This window comes from Osmerus eperlanus, chromosome 19 (genome assembly GCF_963692335.1).
Source record: "Osmerus eperlanus chromosome 19, fOsmEpe2.1, whole genome shotgun sequence".
In the NCBI taxonomy this organism is placed as follows: domain Eukaryota; kingdom Metazoa; phylum Chordata; class Actinopteri; order Osmeriformes; family Osmeridae; genus Osmerus; species Osmerus eperlanus.
In genome coordinates this window covers 13905116-13928518 of record NC_085036.1, presented here as the reverse complement: position 1 = coordinate 13928518, position 23403 = coordinate 13905116, and the positions used below count along the sequence as shown (strand labels likewise).

Below are 23403 nucleotides of genomic sequence, written 5' to 3'. Positions count from 1 at the left end.
CAAATGCTAATGCTAAGACTTTTTAGAGTTATTCATTTGTCTTGGTTACAGTGAACAGAGGCATCAAGAACTCTGGTAAATATTTTTTTTGTGTGATTTATAACCTCAAAATGATGTAGTGACATCTGTGTTAATCAATTTCCCTGCACAGGATGTGGTTGGTCTTCCAGTCAAACTGGCAGGAAGGTTGGAGGGGAAACAGGTGCATATACCTTGGCTTGATAACTGATTGTATATGATAAGACTTATCATGGCATTGCAGCTAGCAGAATGAAATTTGTAATCTCATGCCCTGTGGTACACATATTTTTACCACAGTGAGTATAAAAATATAGAATGTAATCATGGAGAAGAGACTTGACTATATATTCTGTGGGAAGTTATTGAAGGTTTTCAATATTTTTTTCAAGTTGTTTTCTCCTGTTGCTATAGTTCAGTCACACACGCAGTAGGCTAGAAACCTTTTAACACCTTAGGGCTAAGCAGGAGGTTGGTGATGTATAATTACATTACAATTGACTTCGACTCCCTATAGGAAATAACCCAATCACGACTGAATCTTGTTCACTCTGAATAAATAAGTTATTTTGTAATGGAAAAGGAAATAGGTTTTGCAGGGCTGCAAGCTGTCTATACATTATGTGCAGTAATAAAGTAAAAATATGGTTTGGTTGGATATGTTTTACTGACTTGTCTATATAATAGATTTATTAAAATTGTGCAGTGTTGTATAACGTTGTACTCTATGCCTGTATAGGGGACACTGCAATATAGTCTGTCTGAGTGAACAAAGTTGTCCCCAAAAATTGCTGTGGTTTCCTGGGATATATTGAGCTCCAGTGGGCTGTGAAAAAACACAACAGAGATTTGAATAGTGAGTTCTTCCTAAACACCGATTAGGCTAAATGTTTGTGTTCCATAAACCCTTTTCAAATTGGACAACACAGCTGAAACTCTTTGCATTTCTGGTAAATGAGGTAGACAGAAATGTGATCTTACCAGCCATGGTCTGTCTCAGCTTCATCTGGAAATAATGTAATTTTTCGACAATTAATTTCTTTTAATTTCTTTTAATTTCAACACAAAAATAATGGCTGAATCCTGACATTCGTAAATAAAAAATGATTTGATATTCTAAGTTGAACACTGAACAGATAATTATTTTCTTTTCCTCACTTGTCATTTCGGACTCTTTATATTTATATTTTAATACAACTAATAATATTAATCTCACTATCAACATTTTGAGCATTAACATTCCACAATGACTAACCATATGTTACGGTAAATGTAAATGTTATGACAGATATATTTACTGCCTTCTTGTTCACGAAAGTGTAAGCTGAAATCACATTTCTGTTCCTATGCATCGCAGTATTCAAATGATACACAGAACAAAACATTTTGTTCTGGTTACCTTGGAAACTGCATAAAATGAACAAATGACATTTGCTCGGAGCAGCAGCTTTTTCAACCTGAACAGATTGATACTGTAGCAAAACAGTATGCACAGGACATCAGACCCTTGGTGGAGGGGAGAACATTTTTCGTGCTCATTTATGTGTCCATTTTCCGCTGCTGCTTCCATTTCGCGGCTGTGATTTTAAGGGGCAGGAGGTCGGAGAGAGATATTCACTGACAAGAAATTGGTCAAGGACATGGGTTTCTGACTGGCGTAATTAGTGTAGAGATTATTACTGGAGAGAGAGAGAGGTTAGGCAAGTCACCTTGGTGAGAGATTCTCAAGAGCAGTCTAAAGAGGGCCGACCTCCCTTCATATGCAAGCCCCTGGTCTGGACTGCAGATCATGTGCAGGGTCTCGCACCAGTGATCACCACTGTGCTGCCCAGACACGAGTATTTAACGGTGTATAGTACAAAAAGCACTGCTTTAAAAACATCCAGTCGTACTTATTGAACGTAGTAATCCCTTGTGAGCTTAGTGCAAATTGGCTTTATCCTGTCTGGTATTGGGACTTAACTATCTGCGTACTGTTTGTTTAAGTTAGCTGAAATCATATACATACAAGATATTTATTGGAGAACTACTCCGTTTGGATAACCTCCATACCAGAGGGTTAAATGAGAGCTTTCATTTGTGGATTAGCCAGGTGACCCTTATCACAGATATCTCATAGGTGAATACATTTTGCTTCTCAGTGTAAATGTTGATAAAGATTGATCCGCTTTTACATATAAATTATAATTAAAGATTAAGTCTGAGTCTCGGAGGAAGAAGCCCTGGTAATTCTGCTACTGTTTATTGATGGACCAAGACTAAAGCCTGAATTCTCCACCTGCCTCAAGACTTGCACATGCGTTGGGTTTACACACGCACACAGATATAATAGCAGTATTGCACAAAAAGTACAGACACACAATAGCCACACAATTAAACTTTCATTGACTCATAAAATTGGAATATGGCATATTCAGAGTTAGTATGGTTTGTCTAAACTGGAATAAATGCTGTGGAAGGTTTTTGTGTCCCAGAGATTGCGTCTCATATTGTGTTTTTTTCAGGATTTAGGTCATGAGTCAATATACTGGATTGGATTTCTTCAAATTTGTCTAAAAAATATTCTAGAAGCATAGAAGGTCTTGTAATTATACCACTCCAGGGATGACCCAGAAAATGAAATGCTTTCACTCTCCTGCCTCTTCATAGTCCTGAATTATTTATTTTGAAGGGTATCAGATTGTATTTCTTCTTTAAAGAGAACTGGGTGAGTGATTTTTCACCTCATCCATGATCTGGAAGGGGAGAGAACAGATGGTGCTCTTGACAACACGTTCAGTGGGAACATCCATTTAGCAGCTGTAGCTAGTAACACTGACAAAGTTTCAACTTAATTTTCCATTTGCAACAAGTACAGGTATTGTACATTGGAATTCTCCCCCTCGTCTTCACAGGCCACTAGAAAACTATCTAATCCTATAGGAACTCCTATTCTTATCAACAATATGCAGGAAATAATACGTAACGAGAGGCTATGAAATACCTATTCAGATTCTGAGCCTGTTTTGGCTGTTTGAACCTGCTTAGAAAAAGTTGACAGGGAAAGCAGTGGCGATTGCAACGGCCATATTGGATCCCAACTTTACCCAGAGACACAGCCTGCAATTATGATGTTCTTGTAAGTGATACTGTACGGGCTGCCACTTTCTCACCCCTTTCAGCTGCCAGCACTCCCCTACCTTTGAGTAGATGTTATACGACAGCACCGATGATTGTGTGATACCTACAGTATAATGTGTTCTAGAGAGAAATGCGACTCTCAGAAACGATGTTGCTGTGTTGTAAGTTTAACCTCCCCCCAAGGGATATGTTAGTGAGAGCCAAAAATATCTCTCCTCCTTGTGCCTTCTTTGGGATATCATAGCTGATGAAAATCATGCAGCTTCGCACAAGCCCTGTCCCTTAAACCAGATGTCACTGTGAATTATGTCCCGGCTTTTATTGTAACCGAGGCAAACTTTGTTTATCATTTAGTAGCAATGGTCGGCTTTCACTTGGTTCAAAGACTGATATTTAAACATGAGCATTAGATAATTTTCTGTATCGTTCCTCTGGTGTTATCATGAGTGTCGTTTTCCTCCCAGAACAGTGAATATATATATATACACACACACACACATGAAGATCCTCATGCCTTGCAAGATCCTGGCTATGAGGGTTTATTACTAATTAGTATCTTTGCTCAGACTGGGTCTCTGGTGTGGGACAGCTAAGGGACCTTGTAAAGGCCTTAGTGTCATTGCGTGATGAAACGGGTTATACAGCACAGAATGTGTGTGTATCCTATACACTGTACCCATCCAATATTTTTTACATTAATATTGTCAACAACAACAAAAATTCTGTAATTGTGTGGCAATATAAAGGTGCAATGTCTGAAAATTTAACAGGACATTTTGACCATCATGACCGAACGCCAATAGTTACGCTTGGCACATTGATGAAAGACCAACTGACATTTTGCCTTTACTTGCATAGGGTTAACCCACTATGCACGCATCACTTCCGCAGATTGCATAAGCTTGGTCAACAACGTCCGTTAGCGAGCAGTTACGTTAGTTTTCAAACACAAAAAATAAAAGGTTTCAAACACAAAATGGCGTTTTGTAAGAGGAATTCGGGCTGTCTTCCCAAAATGACAATCAATCAACGATGTACATAGGAGTCTATGTTGCTGCCCTTCAAGCAAGAGGGAAAGGGGTTCAAATTGTAGCTACATGTCACGAAGTAACTAGCTAGGCTAGCTCGAGCCATCTAGGATTTGAGCAGTAACATTAGCTAAGCTAACGCTAGATATCAAACCAGCTACATTATAATAATATCTAGACCTGGCCTGGCCGTGGTAGTTGCGCAGGTTACCTCTCTTTACAATGTGTGCTTACAGTGGCGCTGATGGACACTGTCTTCTTTGGTTGTTCAAATACATTTTGTCATGAAAGATACTGTTTGGCTCCCGCGTGGTGTTGTTAAACGTGTGATAGGCGCGATCGCAAGAAACAAGGTGCTGTGTCAAAAAGGTCACAGGCACAAACCATGGTGAACATGTCTCATATGTAGCTAGCTTCTCTACCTTGATATGGCTTCGTTCTTCTGGTTAGTCCTTACTGTAGTTAGCTCTAATGGCATGGTAAGTGGTGGACTATGATTGCAGCCGGTCTTGTTCAGGTGATTTTAAATAATGGTACTAGTACATTATGCCGTCTAACTGTTACTAACAATGTTAGCAAGTTGTCCAAAGCACTGGGTCTACCAACTACCACCAGCTGGTAGCTAGCTACAAGCCAGTTGGCTAGATAAATACTTAATATTTGTTGTCCATGTCTTTGCGCTGTTGCTCTGCTAGAATCGCGTGGGACTGATAGATTATTAAAGCAATAAACCACGAGAGGCGCATCAAATGATAAATCCTGGAGAGCAATCGATGCCATCCAATATCCGAACGATTGGAGTGGATACTATAGCCTACAGGATCCATATATTGAGCTGGTGATTTTGATAACGAGCACGTCCAGTCTCCTGGCTACCTAGGTGTGAACTAACTAAACTTGCTAGACAATGTTCAATTACAACCGCCTCAAACCGGATTTCCAACAAAGTTATGTTAGCCAGTTTAAAATAAATAAATGTAAAGTTGTTAGAAAAATAAACAAAAGATACAGACATAGCAGTTGAAACCTTTTAGTGAATATTACTTATGGAAACTCTTTCTCCAAATGTTTGGACGTTTGATAGTTTAATCAATTGGTTTGGAGGTGGTATAGAAAGAAGATTGCTGGCGGCCGCAAGCAATCTCACAATTTCCCCAGAAATGTTACCCTCTTTGGTTATGGTTGTCTGCACTCGGCACCACAGCTGAGAGAGACTAGTATCGTTTACAGACAGCATCGTTTTTAAACTCATAACTCTTCTCTTCTATTCTGCTCTGTGTCTCTGTTAGAGCTGGACTTCTGTGAGTCGGGCCAACTGGCACGACCCAGCTACCAGGCGGAGCTGCGCTCGGCAGCCCAGCTCAGCTACCCGCTGGCGGTCAGCTCTGACGTGGAGACGGAGGGGGAGGGGGGGCCCTCGCCCGACCACGCCCTCAGACTGTGGATGCAGGAGATCAAGTCCGAGCACAGCTCCTGTCTGTCCAGCAGGGCCAACTCTGTCCTGTCTCTTACCGACACTGAGCAGGAGAGGAAGTCAGACTGCGCGAACGGTAAGACACAACCAAAGAGAGTTTACCAGGATGTGATGGTTCCGTACTGTGGTCCAGATTCAACAGTTCCATACATCTATTTCTGATCCTGATTCAGTGGTTTTGTACTTCTACTGTGGTCCAGATGTTTTAGTTCCATACCTCTACTGTGGTCCGTAATGATACCCAGCACATACCTCTGAGTAGAGATCATGTATCATGACAACAAATGATCTGGATGGGGTTGTTGCATCTGTTTTCACGTGGTCGTATAGGTACTGTCCATTCAGGAATCTTTGGTGCTTTAAGCTGCGTGTTCATCAAAGCTGTGACGAAACAGCTTCACACCCTGTTAGAAAGCCACACAGTGTTGCTTTAGTCCTAAAACCTAGGTCCTGAAAGCCTTGTGATTATTGCCAAATTAGAGTTTGGTATACCCTATCCTGTACAAAGGAGGTAGAAGATAGAATGTTGAGACATCACAGAGGATTTCATTGGCTGAGAGGCAGTTTTAATGTATGCCAGACAATGTTTTCCATTTGCTAATTGCACAGCATATGGCTCTCGCTAACGGTGGTAATCATTTGATGCTATTTCTCTGGTAACTAGAGGGATACATTCAGTCGATAATGAACTCAAAACAAAATACCTTCCTATTCTATCAATCCCCAAAGAGGGACTGGATATTCACACATTGGCAGCATGCATTCTACAGGCAGGAACTGTAGAGTTAACCGCAGTCGGTTTGAAATGAAGTTTGTTTGTGTAAGCTACCTTTCCCAGGGTCAGCCCTCTGATGAGAGCCTCGCGTCTTCTTCACCTCTGGTCCCCTGGGCTTCCTCCTACACACAGGCGTGATGAACCAGTCATTTGCATTAGGCGGCTGTTTGAAGACTTTGTGACACGCTAATGAAGATGACAATTCATTCTCTATCTCCTTGGCATTTTAACTCAACGAGTTTTTTTTATCAAAAGTGTCTCGTGAGGGTTATATTGAATATTCAGAGTGGCAGAGAATGCATTTATTTTCTAAGTAATGAGTCCTGACTGGATGTAATGGATGTTTTATGGAGGAGGTTCCCTTTGGTCGCATTATTTTTTTGTTGTTCTCATTTTCCTCAGAAACTGCCAATCAAATCGGTTGCTCATTATCCACCAGCCACTCACTCTGTTTGACGTTTGTTTTTAGGAATATTATTTTACAATTCCTACTGCAGCAAATATCTCTCAGTGGTTTTTAGATAGGCAACGTTGTCATTGTTGCTGCCATGCTATTGCCATATTATCTTTATCAGCAGCAAGATGTCCTTCATCATTTATCTGCTTTCAGTCGGTGGGATTATCACTGTGGGATAAAAATGTATTGCTGTGTGATGGAAAATAAGCCTTGTTTGTGAGAGGGAGTGGCCTTGTCTCTCCTGAACCATCGCTGTCTCCTGTTGGTTGGTGGAGACTATAGGGGAGAAAGGGAAGGCAGAGTAGGCCGGTGTTGTGAACTGGCATGGCGCTGATGATGATGTGATCTGCAACTTTAATGAGGACCCGTGCTGGCGGAGGTTCAGGCACAGTTTACCCAGGCTCCACACGGCTACAGTACCCTCTCTTCCCCACGTTCAAAACAAATATTATCTTTGTTTCATGGTCAAGGATTCATCAGCTGGCTCTAAACTGACCACAATTCCCTAATCAGTTTATCATGTGTTATTGGGTACTATATTTTACACTCATGGCTCCAACCTTAATATGTTGGGTAAATAAAAGTATTTTAACGCTTTGCATTACTGTGGAGTAGGTGTGTAGGTTTATAGGTGTGAAATTGATGCATTGGATGTTTTTTTCTTAGGATACAGAAGATAATTCTTTTTTTTAGTGATGCATTCTATTAGAGGAAATTACTGTTATGAAAAAGATATCTGCTGAAAGGTTCTGATTGTACCCATCGTACTGTGAGTTGTAAGATGGGGCACCTGCTTGACTCTGGCTTACATCTGTTAGTCATGTGTCCGACAGCCCCTTGTGTTTACCGCATCAAGGTAGAGTATAATTTTTCCATTTTAGAGAGAAAGATTCCCCAATATCACACGTCAGTCTTTGATTGATGAGGCCACGTTGCTGCTTTCTGTCACCGACTGAAAAAACAGTTTCTGCTTTTGACGCCTTAGCCTTGAGAATGCTGCAGGAAGTGTTAGAGATAAGAGCATTGTAGTGCATGGACACTTATAAGACATTCATATATATCTCAATGATGAATGGCTATGTTTATGACAGATGCTATTTGAAATATTGAATATGTGATGGAATGGCAACATTGAATCTATCTGCGGTCACTGTTTTGTGTTTTTCTTCTTCAGCAACGCTCCTTCAGCTTTGGACATCCTTATATTCTCACAACTCCTGTGCCTGGTACAATATGTCATTTTCTGGAGGTACTACAGAAATGTAGAACTGGATTAAAAGATTCAGATTGGTCAACAACCGCTTGACCCTCACGTCATTAAAGGATATCTTACTCTGTTAATTTTTTGATTTTAATATATCAAGTATTCATGTTTTCCCTCATGTATCTTTTATGTCATATTTAATTCATATTATCTTTCATTCATATATGTTTCACGTCACTAAATCATTATTTGTATGTGACTGGATTGCTTTAGAGAAACTGCAAAAATACTGTAGAGGTTATGAAGCTCAGACAGTAAACTGGAGACATAAATAAGGGTTTTCAGATCAATGTAATTATATAATGGAGCCGTATAGTGGTGATTTCTCAAGAATGGCAAATCGGTACTAGTTGTCCAAGGACAAACTGTAACCACAATCTCATGTTTTCATCTGTTGATGTTGACAAGAACCGCAACATAAGCTCAACAGTAACAAAGGAAGGGGACTTGGAGGCAAACGGAGGAGGAATTAATGCTGTGAAATCATGCAACACATCAAAGAGAAGTTTAAGAACGTGTACAACCATCAAAGTTGTTTTCCTCGTTTTTGTGTAACACCACATCAAACTTGCTAGGTTGCAAGGCTCATCCCAGGGGTGCGTGGGGGGGGCGTGGTGGTGTGTGTGTGTGTGGGGGGTTGGTGTGAGATTAGGCCATGTACTGCAGAACCTTGGACAATTCTCTGTAAAAGCATTTGGCTTTTAGCTCCTGAAGCCTATAGCCTCTGGTGAATTATCGACCATTTCATTCGTCACCTCCGAGGGTCTTTAGCTGATCTGGTACTACAACACGTCCCTGGGCAATTCAATAGAAATATAAGGCACCAATCAGGGCCACATTTCTCTGTGTGTCTGAAGGGCTTCAGGCACAGCTTCAAGTACTCATGGTCTGATAATATTCCCTCGGCTAGAAACTTGGTATGGGTCCTCTTTACATGATTTTAATGGGACTTTAACAGCCCAATTCTTTACTCCTGGATCAGATTCCTGACAGCTAATGACAGAATCTTGAAGCAAAGCAAAAAATATGAATCTTATTCATCCCACTGCTCTGTCAACGATATCTCATTTATATGAATTATGCTCAAACATTTTTATTCATGCCGGGGTGATATAAAAGTTAAGGCTCAAACTTTCCATCATTTAATTTAATATAAGTATAACAGGTGACAAGCTTTAATCTAAAATTCATACCAAAAAGGTATTATTTGTTCAATTTGTTTTCTCCATCTTCCATTTCATGCTGGGAAATTGGCAGCACTGAAAATGAGAAAATGATAGCCTGAGCTTTGCTGTGGTTCAATAAGATGATTCTATTAATTATTAATATATTAAGGGACCCATATGCCAGGACTGATATTATGTGATAGATTCACATCTTTTGAATTAATTTTATCTGTTTAATTTAAAGTGTTGACACCAGAGCCATGCACCCCCCCCCCCCCCCCCGGCGTTCTCTGAGACGGCGTGATCTGGCTCTGGGAGACACCGAAACCCTTGGAGGTCCCAGCCATATCCAATACCCTCGTAATGACAGCGGCTACTCTGGAAGGAGCATTAGTCTAAATAAAGATGACGAGCAAGAAGTATTTTATCAAGCACATCAAGGGAGGATTATAACAAACTATCAGATGTACGAAGATATAAGGCAACACACGGAATACCTTAATCATGCAGCTGTGGTTGTTAGTCAGATGTTAACCTGCATTCATTATTTCTGAAGTTTTTAGGGTAATTAAAAGCATGTTTTTTTTTAACTGCGGCAACGTAGTTGAAGCATATTCGCCACAGATGGATTGAGCTGATCAACTTGCTTATCTGACAAGGATAATGAGGAGGAGGATGATGAGAATGAGGCTAGAAGATGAGGAGCTTTGGCGGTGTTGGCTTTTATGTTTAGGGTTTATGCATTAGAACAGCATCTCTCTCATTCAGTGTTGGGTTTCTGGCTTTAAGTCAAGATTGTCTTCACAGAAGTGACACCTTGCTGATGCATTGTGGGTCTTATCATATTGGATATGGGATTTTTCATGGGCTGTTTGAATTGTGTTATTGTGTTTTTTTTGTTTGTTTTTTCGTGGAGAAAGAATTCTTTGACTGATTTCATCTCATTGTTTCTGTTTGGCATCCGAGCCCTTCTGCCGTCAACCCCGCAGTGAAGAAACGAAACGCATAGTTTATTATTCTGCGGAATCACCATGTCATTTGTGTGATCTGTCAGGCAGAAACGTACACCAGTCTGGGTGTTGAATCAGGCCTGACTTTGTTCGCTCCAGATTAGAGACATCAGAGCTGGCAGCTGCAGTGATGGTGAAGCTGATTAATGCAAAAGGTAACACCAAAGAGAGATTCCCCGTACAATGCGCTGCTGCCGCGGCTGTCTGTCGGCTGCCTGTCGGAGCGGGCCTCGTGTCCTCCCTGACACGAGGCCCGCTCCGAGGATTCGAATCCTCTTAGGCTGCTGCTTCAGTCGGTCTCTCAGAGGCTCCCACCCTCTCTCTTTCACTCTTTAGTGCAGTTGACGTGTTGTACGGCTGTAGGTCGTTAATTTCCGAACTTGCCGGAGTGTAGGCTACTTTATTGAAATACAAGAAAAAGGCAGATGAATTGATACGGAATTACGTTGTCTTGCCAGAACAAATACCGTTGAAGAAAAGAGACATTACGTTGTCCGTTACTGTTTTAAGTGTCTCCGTATATTAAATTGTGCCGAATTCGTAATGGCTTTTTAAAACCCCCACAGATATTAATATTTCACTTTCATTGACTAACCAGTAATAGGATGGAGCTGGGAAACAGGAAATGAGCAGCAATTTTAAGAGAAGTGTCATCATTACTCCGATGCTGTTTTAAGATTAGAGAACATTGTTATCCAAAATTGAAAGACTGGGCTAAATGTGCTTCTGCAGCAGGACTGTCTCCTAGCGCACGGGTCTGTTCACAGCCTCGTGGCCAAGGGTTTGTTTGCAGATAATTGACATGTGTGCTGACTTCGGCGCCAGTCGTGTCCGGCAGAGAAGACAGGAGGAGGTCATTGTTCTGCCTCTTTGGGCCAGCTGCTCACCAGTGTGTTCTGTTTGATCTTGGCTGAATACCACTTTAGGAGAAATGTTTAGTTTTTGAAATTAAGAAATAGATGAATTGTTGAAGTGTAAGCCAGCCTTCACAGTGTCCCCCTGGGACAGAAACCTGAAATCACCAGCAATAAACCAATACCTGTTTCTTTTCACCTGAATACCACTAACAATTCCTTCCCTGAATAGTCACCAATCACAGCAGCTGGTTCTTTTCACCACTCGGATATCTCCATCTCTTTGTCACAACGGACGCCCATGCCTGTCTCTGCTGTTCAGTACGCACAAAACTGGTTTTGGAAGCTCAATGATGGAGATCCAGGCCAACATATCAAGCTCCCAATCTCCTCAGAATCATTTTCCTCCACAGAAAGGCTCCTATCTGCAATCTGTCACTAGATATGCTTGTTAACAATGCCTGCGCCTTCCTGTGTGTCTTCCCTCATAAATTCCCCTCTCCCCCGCCATCATCCCTCCTTGATGACTGCTTGTGCCAGCTCCCACTCTGCTGAGGTGCCTAGCAGCCAAGGACTACCCTCAGCCTCCCTACCATCACTATCAAGCGTCCTCCTCCGCTCCAAACTCATCCTCCCCTCCCCGTCGCCCCTCCCAGCTAAACCCAGGCGCCCCCCCTAGCTCTCGGTTCTTTTCTCAAGAGCTTCTCTCTTTGGCTTGGAGCCACCTCCATCTATATTCTCCCCTCATTCCCCCCCACACCATGAAATATGAAAAGGACTCAAAAGGAACATAAATTAGTGATGATCAGAAGGAGCCAAGTTAACAGACCTCATATGGCTGGGGGAGCAGTTACAAGTTTAAGTTAAGCAGGGTTTTCCATGCAAGGGTTGTGCTCAAATTGGAATGTCAGCTTAATAGGCACAATAAGAAACACCCGGTTTTCATTTCTGAGATCTTTCACAGGACATTGAAATGGCAGGTCTAAATTTGACCCTCATTAAATATAGACGCCTGGCATCTTCTGACTCTCTGGGTTTCACAGAGCTTTTCAAAATGTAATTATGAAATGCATAAGCTCCTCATCTCAATCCGACACCACCAAGACCTGTTTTTCATGAGCTTCACCAACTTTATATTCATGGGTCCTTGCAGAGGTGACAGCCTCACAAAAACATAATGGGTATTGTTTTGATATGCCCCCCCCCCCCCCCCCTAACATTACTACAGTAAGAAATAAAGGACGGTAGATATAAAGATGTAGTCAAATGCTTCAACTGAGTTTTGGATTAATATTTAGTTTAGTTGTTGAATTGGAATCATGAAATGGAAAACGCAGCATTTAGGTTCCTTCAGGGTCTTTCCTCTCGTCATCCCACTTGCGATTCCAACAGTTGGGGTCTCACAAGGACTTAGTGTTCTGTGCATCTCTTGCAGCAGTTTATTCTTCAATGAGCTGACAGGTTTCATCCCGTCCCCCTCACCGGGGCTGGATAATGATGCAGCTCGCTCTGCCCAGGAGCAGGGCGGAGGCACACGTAAAGTACCTCGCATTCCTAAGAACGCAGAAGGATTCGGCTGCGTCAGAAATGAAGGCATCACTCCAGGGATTTGCCATCCTTTCACAAGAAGTGACACATCTGGTTCTGCCAGACTCCGCAGCGGTGTTTCATTTGCGTCCTCTCTGTGTAATTAGGGGGGTGTTGTCCTGAAGATCTCTAAACGGCCTCTGGAGTAGAAAAATCCATCCTTCAAAAGAAACCAGAAGGACTTGTGTCGTATGTGGTCAATTATGTTGCTACTGCTTCTCTCAATACTCTAAATACCCCCCCCCCCCCCAAAAAAAAGAAGAAGAAAAGAAATTCAAATGTCACTTTCCTCAAAACAAGCAATAAAGATGTTTTCTTTTAATCAATCGTAGTCGTCCGTGGCCGCCGGTGGCTGCTGTTTCAAATGAGGGTGCAAAACCGTTCTGCTTGGTTCCTCAAACGGAATAACCTGGATAACAATGATAGAAAATCAACATGGTGCAAGTTAAGTCTGGGAAGGGGGGGAGGAAGAAGTTGCACATGGCCGAGATGCTAACACTGTTCCCCTCCCTGCTAGATGCTAACACTGTTCCCCTCCCTGCTAGATGCTAACACTGTTCCCCTCCCTGCTAGATTCTAACACTGTTCCCCTCCCTGCTAGATGCTAACACTGTTACCCTCCCTGCTAGATGCTAACACTGTTCCCCTCCCTGCTAGATGCTAACACTGTTCCCCTCCCTGCTAGATGCTAACACTGTTCCCCTCCCTGCTAGATGCTAACACTGTTCCCCTCCCTGCTAGATGCTAACACTGTTCCCCTCCCTGCTAGATGCTAACACTGTTCCCCTCCCTGCTAGATGCTAACACTGTTACCCTCCCTGCTAGATGCTAACACTGTTACCCTCCCTGCTAGATGCTAATACGGTTCCCCTCCCTGCCAGATACGCAGAGCTAGTCTGGCCTGGAAAACATGGAACAACACCTGTTGTATTTGTTTGGTCAACAGCCCTTGATAACATTTTCTTACAGAGCTTTCTGCCTTAATCCAGCAAAGTCAAACATCTAGTTGCAACGTCCCCAAATTCCATTATGATTTCGGTAATAGAATGGCAGCATCAGGCTCTTATCTGTTTGAAATGTCAGGAATGATAATGGATTGACCTCAGACAGAATACGTAATTCTGGGCTGCTGAGGCTGGCTTGCTGTTGTTGCACCGCACACACACACACACACACACACACAGACACACAGAGACGCACACACACACTGACACACGGGCACAAACACACAGAGATACAGGCACAGACACACACACAGGCACACGGGCACAAACACACAGAGATACAGGCACAGGCACACACACAGACACAAACACACACACACACACACACACAGACACACACAGACACACACACACACACACAGAGACAGACACACGGATCCTCTTCCACAGACGCTCCTCTTGGTGTCTCCTCACAGCTCTGTTGTGTGCTGGGGGTTTCTGGCCTCTTTAAATGCTAATTTAGACATTCACAGTGATTATGCTTTATGTCGGCCTTCTGATAAAAGTATATTGTTCGAGGGAATGCAAATAATAACTTTGGTGAAAAGGATAAGAATGGACTGTGTGTCCGTTGTTAATTATATGTCAGTGTTTGCAGAATAAAGAATTTAATTGGTTAAGAGTACATTTATTCTTCCATTTTACTCTGATGGAATGACCAGATCAAGGTGCTTGTTTTCGTGTGATGGTGACCATGTTTATCTTTAGAGAGTAGTGACTGCATGAAACAGCTTCTGATTCAGAGTAGAAATATCTGCATGCATCCTCTGAGACACAGACAGACTGACTAGACAGAATGCTAAGATCGCAGAAAGCTAATATTTAAAAACACTTAATTTGTTTATATTCCACCTGCTAACCACAGTTTGGGTCTGTGTTTCTCCCTTATCAAACCTTCAAAACCCTCAATGAGTAAGAACATAGAGTTGGTCCACTTTCATGGGTTTGGATGTACAGTCTTTAGTACAGTAACATACTTTAAACAAGGTATTTCATAGAGAATAGGAAGTTATGAAGATAGATTGTGAACAATGTAGAGTACCTGTATGCAACCTGTAGTGGCATTGAGTCATCACTCCTAAATCCAGAAGAGAAATTCAACGTCAGATGTTCTGTAATTATAGTACATCTAACTGTGCATTACTGTTGCTAGTAATAGATCGCTGTAGTTGTGTCATTACCATCTTCAATCAGAAGGTTTAAATAAGCTAATCAATTTCTCTTGTCTCTCATTAGATTGTTGGGTGAATTATAGGACATGGGAATTCACCCCGGCAAACTGCTTGTTATTTCAACACAACTGCTCTACCACACTGATACCCACTTTCATATTCTATCATGAAAACCCCACTCTTAAATGTTTGAAGATTAGCGTTTCTATGAACTGCACGGTTGAAAGATCCTACTCCACTTCACATTCATACTATTAAAACCTTACCGCAGGCATCTGATCCCTTTGTCCTAATTGATTGAGTTCATCATTAATTGATCATGTAAAGGACCTTCCTGTCAAAACAGCCCCTCCGGCTACTGTCGCCTTCCTCCCCCACTGCCAGCGCTCCCTTCCTCGCAGTCCCAAGGAAGAACGCTGCACGGCGTTATTATTAAGCTTCTGGTGCTCTCTCTGGTTTGGTGATGATGAACACTCAACCTCTGTATTTCCCTGAGGCGTTTTCCAAACACATTTGCAGAAAACACATTTGCAATATCTGCAATAGCAGGGGTTGATGCAGGAGGCCTGCGCTGTGATTACTCTCAAGTCTTCACTAACCTGGAAGAGCTTTCCCGTGTTCAGGCGGAGAGGAAGAGGGCGTTTTCAGCCGCCTTCTGTTCCTGTGTGTGTTTGTGTCGTGAGGTAAAACATTCAACAGCGGAGGAAACGCGTCTGAAATATTGACCCTAACCAAGGCCTTTATGTCCTTCATGGAGGCTTCCAGAAGGGGATATGTGTGGCTGCTCTGAGCCAACACACATCCGTGTCACACAAACATTGCAGTCTGTTCTGGGGAGTTGAATTGAAAATTCACATAATGGGTGCTTTTCCCTCTAGCCTCAAGTCAGGCTTATCGCAGAGTGCACACTAACCACCCTGAGAATTTGCCTTTCTAACCCACTATTGTGCTGTCAGGAATACAAATGATAACCCTTCTAAATAAAGATTGGTGGCGTCACCATGATGTATGTAGTGCTTGTGGCTAGAAGTCCTCCTCTTGAACCCAGAACTGTGCACAGGTAGGTCTGAAAAGTGGAAACGCAGCCTTCCTGAGTGTGGTGAAATGAAGGTGGACACGACTTAAAACAAACTTGTATCGATAGTTTCTTCTTCTGTGTACTGTACATGATGCACTACTAGACATAGCTAATGGATAACTGCAGACAACTCTGCAAGAGTTGTGCAGCACATATTATATGACATTGGTTACAAAAATGTTCCATTACATCTTTGATGTATGTCTCATTCTAAGGACTGAAGGACACCTGAGATGGGTTCTAAAGGATAGGGTTCCATGAAAAACTACCAATAGCATTCGAGCTGGACTTTACTACAGGAACCAAACAATGTAAATTGTTGTTGCTTGCAATTTTTTTTTTTTACCAAACAGTTTTTTCTTGTAACAATATTAATTTAACTTAAAATTGTTTTCATGGCATTTTTATTTTCAACCTCAGATGCGACTTGATGTGACTTTTTAGTGATGTTTCCAATAAACATAATGAAAAGAGGATATTATGAGCTTACAGACACATCAGAGTTTTATTGCCACTGCCAATATTGACAGAATTTCCGTAACTTGGAAGTGGAAAGGGAAGGAATCCACCTGCGAGCACCTGATCAATAACTGAGACGAGTAAACCTGAGAAAATAAACAAAACTCCTATCTACAACGTAATTAAGGTTTTGTTGGAACTAGATTTGTTGACCAACCGTTTTTAGAGTTTAAATCTGATGCTTGGGATCCAGGACTGGATCAGTAGACAATCCATTAGAAGTTTTATTCATTCATTATTTATTCATTTATGAACACAAATAAAATCACCATAGTAACTGCTAGTTGCATAGCTATTTTGAATCGTTGTCTGGTACTTCCTTTCGGATTCATGACTGTGTCTGATGTCTGTGACTTCAGAACCAGGATTTAAAACCAACCGCGATGATTACTGCAGCCACTCTGATCAAACCCAGAGTGGGAAGGGAAGTGAAATTGCATGTGGGTAATCTCGTTATAGAGCCCTTAATGAGAATTGCAGTCATGGCAGCAGGTGTTATAATAATCAGGGCTCTGGATTGATCCCCAAACCTGCTGCGGCTTTACAGCCTGTGTAGTGAGACCTCACGTAATACAGCCTGTGTACACCAGCCACAACACATCCACACACCCAAAACACCATACTGTATATCTGAGGTGTGATCTCGTAGTGCAGACACAAACACGTGAAAATGTAGACCTCCCTTGTAAGGATTTGGGCTTCCACAACTATGGAGTTGTGGGGAAACGTTGTGGCGTTGGAGGAATCTCAAAGAGGTGTTATCAGGTATTTATGAAACATATTTGCATAGTGTACAGCACTGATGATGTGCTGAGGCCTTCTGTTCTGATGTGCAGAGTGAGATATAGGTAGGGAAAAAAAAGATGTTAGAGCACACTGACAAAGGAGTAATGAATGAAGGACAGGTAAAAACAGACACTTGCGAGTAGTTTTTGTTATTTGCCAAATGTTCTGTTCTCAAAGCGGTTCCGGTTTAATTGCTATTTTGTGCTTTCTGCATCAAAAGCTTTCAGATGGAGTATGTTGAAAAGGGTGCTATTGTAGTTCATTCACAGATAGCTTTTTGCTTAAAATTCAGATGTTGTGTTCCACATTCTGATGGTAAATAGGGCATCACTTAGACACACAGCAGTGACTAATGTAGTTCCCACAGTGATAAGAGCAACACCCTTATACCCTCAGTCTAGCTTACTAAACCCGTTCTTTAGGAAAATGGATGTTACCATCAAGCGAAGACTGAAAATCACGGTAAACATTTGGGGCGACGACGGCGAGAGCCCGGCCATCTCATGAAAATCCAATCGACTGCTGCGAGGAGTGTGACTGTGAGGCGAGCGCGCGCTAATGCGTTTTTGCCCCAGCCCAAGGACTCCTGGGTGCTTTGTAAAAGCTTAGCACAGCAGGGCTAGGGGACTGGGGGGCTCCCTCGACTGACGGATGTGAGATTTGCTTATTACTCTGTGCCGTGACGAAGCCCTGACTCCCAGTCCATTAATCCTGGCCCAGCACGAGTTTCTCTAGACATGGGGACAGCCCGGCCTTCCTCACCGCGAAGAGGAATCGCTCCCAGCAATTAGGCTGGATGTGCAGGGGGCTCCGGTTGACCTCCTGCAGGGGCCATGATTGATCAATTGTAAAAGAAGAGATCCATCTCCCATACGCTCGCAGTCCTCTGTGTCCAGGGGCAGCTGCCTCCACACAATGTTGTGTCCACTGCTTGGACAGGGGGTGTTACGCAGACTAGCAATACCAATTTTTTTTCGTAGGGGTCACAAAGGCTGTAGCCATCGCATCCACCATGTGATTCACAGGATCTAAGGTCTAACAAAGATATGCGCTCGTACCCCATAATGATGCGTTGGGACTTAGCAAGACTGTCCAATCCTGACACTGTCTTTCTGGATCGACAGTGTGTGGAACATTAATAAGCTCAGCACATTATTTGATGTATTCTCCCATGGCGACGTATAGATTATTATATCGTTTTCTTTTTTTCATCTACATAAAGTGCTCTATTGAATGAAATTGTGGCAAAAACATTGTCTCCACTAATAACTTGAATACAACATTGAGCACAAAATCTTTCAGTTTTCTGTGTATTACATTTCAGAAAATGTCAGGACACCCCCCAATGATATATTGAGAGATTTCTTCTCTCAAGCCTCCCACAATTTTGAGTGCATTAAATATGAAGTCTGCCCACAGCCCCTTATGCTGGACTCCCAATACATGAAAACTCAAAGCAAACCCTTTCAGAGGTCTTTTATTATCTATAGACATCAAAGCTTTACTCTCAAAGTTTTCTCCATCCCTCTAACAGGGTTCACAACATTACACGTTGGATTATTGTCTCGTTAGGACTCACTATGCCAACTGTAGCAGCACATTTACTTATTCTCAGAAGCACTCAGCCCTAGGAAAGACACTTTTCCGTTTCAAATTCAGGCACTCCATGTGTCAGGTAAGTCTGCGTAGTTCAAGCAGTACCCCTCACCGCACAGCAAATATGGAGAAAAGACTTTTAGGCGGATGAATTTGAACGCTGCTGAATGCACAATATTGTTAATTTAATCAATGAGCTCTGAAATTGAGGTAAAGCACTTACACCCACATGTATCTGTAATTACAGTACTGTAAGGTGCTGAACAATGAGTGGCTCACTTAAATACAGGTCCATTTGCATTGAGCTGTCATAGCTGCTACTTAGCTCAGACACACCTCACCACAACTCTTCAAAAGGCTGCTAATTATACCTGCAAATAAACAAAATAGTTTGTCTCCTTAGAATTCACACGCACAGTTAAATTTGTGATAATGTGGCATTATAATGCTTTGCGTACATGACTTGGGAAGGTGTCGCAGCATTGTGAAAGTGTCGGAAGAACAACGTTGTGAAAATGTCGAGAATTACGCTAGCTCGGTGGAATCACTGCAAGCGTCTCTTGATAAGTTTTCTGTCCCACGTGACACTGTTGATACTAAAAGGAGAGGAAGCTCGACACACAACTTGACGCCTTCTACAGAAGGAGACCAACACAGTAGCTAATCCCAGCTCCCATGGGGACATCATTTCAGATAAAAACGGATTTGGGTAGGCAGGAACGGCACACTGCGGCTTCTGAAAGCGAGGGTTAAAAACGAAGGAAGGAAGCTGGAGACTTGTTAAAAATATTCCATTTAGTTTCTGCATGCATATTCAATACAGAAAGTGAGAATTTCTTTACATCGTCATTGACGTGTGTCTCAAGAATATAGATACATTTGAAGAGTCTTTTTAACGAAGTTGGGCAAAGATGGCAAAAGTACACACATCCTTCACTCAAGTAGAAGTACAGATACTCATATTTAAAAATACTGTCGTAAAAGCTGACTATACTTTTTTACTCAAGTTAAAGTAAAGAAGTGTGGGTTCTGACATACTTAAGTAAAAAGTAGCTATTACTACTACCTGTTTTGGTGTCACGCTGGTAACTGGACCTCGAATCATATCAATACATTAATAGAAAAAGACACTATAGACATTCGCCAGGAATCCTTTTTGACACAGACAATTTTGAACATCTCCCTCATATATGGCCAGGAATATCTCTATTCTCAGTCATGTGACATAACTAACTCCCTCTGTCTCATGCATAACGTAACTTTTTTTTGAAAATATATTTTCAACCTTTCAAAAAATAAAATACAATAAAATACATTGTTCTCTCACGGTTTTGTCGAGGCTACATTCTTGGCGGCATTAGAAGTAGCACTTTGCTGTTTGTGTTGAGGAAGAGATATGTGGGTGACAGGCTTGCGGCTCTGCTGCTGTCGGTCGTTAAGGACTTTCAACAAGACAACACAGGGCTGTCTCAATCAATCAAACAGCCTGTGATACTGTTTTACAGTTTGCTTGTTATCACACACATAAATCTTTCTACCTGTTATGGAACAGTTCTGAGTCATGTTCTCAGTGGGACAATCAACACGAGGCAAGTTTTCTTGATAAAAAATAAAACCCAATCAGAAAGCAGTTCAGTATCAAATTGTTTGGAAATGCAGTTCTAGATAATTGCGAACCAGGACAGAGGCATTCGCTGTTGGATGCATGCAAAGTTTTTTAATTAACCTTTTCAATTATTGAAATGTGTGGCACAATCTTGCCACCATCTCAGGAGCAACACACACTATTTCCGCCATCTATGAAATAAACTGTTTTTCTGAGGTTTCGCTTGTTGAGTGACTTCCTCCTGCTGGCTGGACACACAGGAGGGGTCTGCTTGTAGCGGTTGTTCCACTTGTTTCCTGTGGCCTTCTGAACTGTGCTTAAACACGGGCAGTGGTCCCTAGCTTCCTCTGTGTGGCTGGATCCCTGCTGGATGCCTGTTCTGCAGTCCTCTCCCTTTCTGACAAACAAGGAGGGCTATTACTGGCCTGGCCGACACAGAGCATTGTCAACTGCTGACAGCTCTGCCCTTCAAACCAAGGTTGTCATATCTGGTCGTAGAGGGCTGTCACTTCTGGAGAGGCCTCCTGGGAGGTCTGTTAAGTTCTCTCTTTTAATGGAGGGTGAATAATGGTTTGATAAAGTAATATAGGGTGTCAACGTCTGTCAGGCACGTCTTGAGGTCTGCCAATCCCAGTGGAGGCAGTGGAGGCAGAGGAGGCGGGGGTGAAGCAGGCCTGTCAGAGACGGAAGGTCCGCTTGCAGTGAGGTACTCTCCCGTCGAACAGCCCTCGCCGATCAATAGCTATTTTAATTGTCTGAATCAGGGCTTTTCTATTTTTCTTCCCATCTCCTTGTTATTCAAAATCAAGGATGAGTCATGTGAAGGACTATGTTTGTCCAAGATGTGACTTGATGAGCTGCAGACTAAGAAGCAACTGGACACATTACTTGTTTACCTTTGATGTCTTACTCTTCTGTTTTAATTGTTTTGAATCTAATCTGTCGCCTTACTGGACTCGATCTTGGTTCTCAACATGGCCATATGGCACAGTATTTCAACCGAGGCGCTGTTTTCAAACCGCATGTAGGCAATGCAGATGCTGAATACCAAAAATAAGAATTCAGCGGCCTCTTTGAACAGTTCAAAGAGGCCAGAGTTTTGAAGCACTTGCCGTGTTTCTTTTCAAATTAACAAGTGGTGGCTTGGAGTAATTGTAATTTATTAGCGCTCAGCACAGTATTGTGGGTCGCAGTTTGCCAACTTCTTAAACTGTTCAATCTCTCTTTTTATATACATCTTATATAAAAAATCTTATATAAGGTTATCTGTCCAACCAACTGGACAGATAACCTTCAGTCCTCGGCCTGACATTTGAGGTGTGGGAACCATGGGTGCCTAATAAAAATTTGAAATGCTAATCTTGGATGCAAGTTTGTGGAGCGTGCGATTCTGTCTCAGTTCGCTATTGCTTCCCAGTCGTTCGCTAGCAAGCTAATCCTTTAATGAGCTGCGCGGATAGCTCGCTAACCTCGAAAGTAACCAAATGTGAGGCAGGTAATGTAGCCTATTTGTAACTCATATCTCATTAGCTTTAAGAACCACATTGGATTTTTGGTCCTGGAAGTGCACATGCATTTTAATGTTTGAAATTATTCAAATATACTATACTGAGATGGGGGGGGAGGAAGAGAGAGAGAGAGAGAGAGAGAGAGAGAGAGAGAGAGAGAGAGAGAGAGAGAGAGAGAGAGAGAGAGAGAGAGAGAGAGAGAGAGAGAGAGAGAGAGAGAGAGAGAGAGAGAGAGAGAGAGAGAGAGAGAGAGAGAGAGAGAGAGAGAGAGAGAGAGAGAGAGAGAGAGAGAGAGAGAGAGAGAGAGAGAGAGAGAGAGAGAGAGAGAGAGAGAGAGAGAGAGAGAGAGAGAGAGAGAGAGAGAGAGAGAGAGAGAGAGAGAGAGAGAGAGAGAGAGAGAGAGAGAGAGAGAGAGAGAGAGAGAGAGAGAGAGAGAGAGAGAGATTGAAGAGATAGGAGGGGGCTATTTAAGATAAACTAGTTAAGATTTGGTGATTGTTGAATGCATGATTCCTGTTGATCTTTCTCTCTACAAATGTTGACATAAAAATACAATTGGATTTATAAAACAAGCTGTAGCCTATGCCTGTTTGTTTTTATTACATACAAATGTTCTTATGATGTATTGATTCCTGCCTATCAATCCAATTAATTATTTTGTTTTTATTAGCACCTGCGCCTCTGCATCTGAGTGATCTAGTGATTTCCACCTTGTTATGCTGGTCATGCCTTTCCTCCAAGTGAGAGAAGTGCTCGGCTTGTGCGTGTGTACAGCCCAGATAAGCTAGCTCAGTAAATAATGCATGTCAGATCAGATAAGTAGGGAGAAAAGAGGAGCCGTAAAAAGACCCCATGAATCTGAGAACGGAAAATTTACTGGCTAAAAAGAAAACGGGGTCCAACCCCAATTGTGTCAAACGGCTTTCACACAATGGCCTCTCTCTCTCTCAGCCAATCTAGCCACGCAGTAAACGAATACTGAGGGTAAACGGATAGACTTCCCCTGACCTTTGTATATCGTTTTATACAGGAGGATCAATAGTCCAGCCGCCAGCCGTGACACGTTATCACTGACACGCCATCTGCTACAGAACTAATTTTTCTCACCTGAATTATTACAACTGTTTCGGCGGTATCATCCAGGGCCAATAACCAGAGCTGTGAAAGCGCGCGGCTCCTTTCCCTTCGCCTTTATTGCGTTTAGAACGAGTACCGGATTTAAAGTGTTTTTGTGTTCCTCACTTGTCCGCCATCTGATGTGCTTTTCTGCCTGATGGGTGACACTATGTCCGTAGGCTACCGTTGTCGCTAGCTTCAACCTGGTTGTGACCATTCCTGTTGTGCTGCTTGATATAGGATATGCGTGTGGGATCTCGTCATG

The 23403-nt window shown here is 42.3% G+C and overlaps 1 protein-coding gene across 2 annotated transcripts in view; it reads left to right on the top strand.

Annotated features, from left to right (window-relative positions):
* The window catches only part of tenm1 (teneurin transmembrane protein 1), a 101845-nt gene that overhangs the window by 14295 nt on the left and 64147 nt on the right, over window positions 1-23403 (top strand). For both annotated transcript variants that reach the window (XM_062485706.1, XM_062485705.1), the window contains exon 3: window positions 5456-5716. In XM_062485706.1, coding sequence (XP_062341690.1) covers window positions 5456-5716 — 261 coding nt within the window. The remainder of the gene's footprint in view (window positions 1-5455; window positions 5717-23403) is intronic.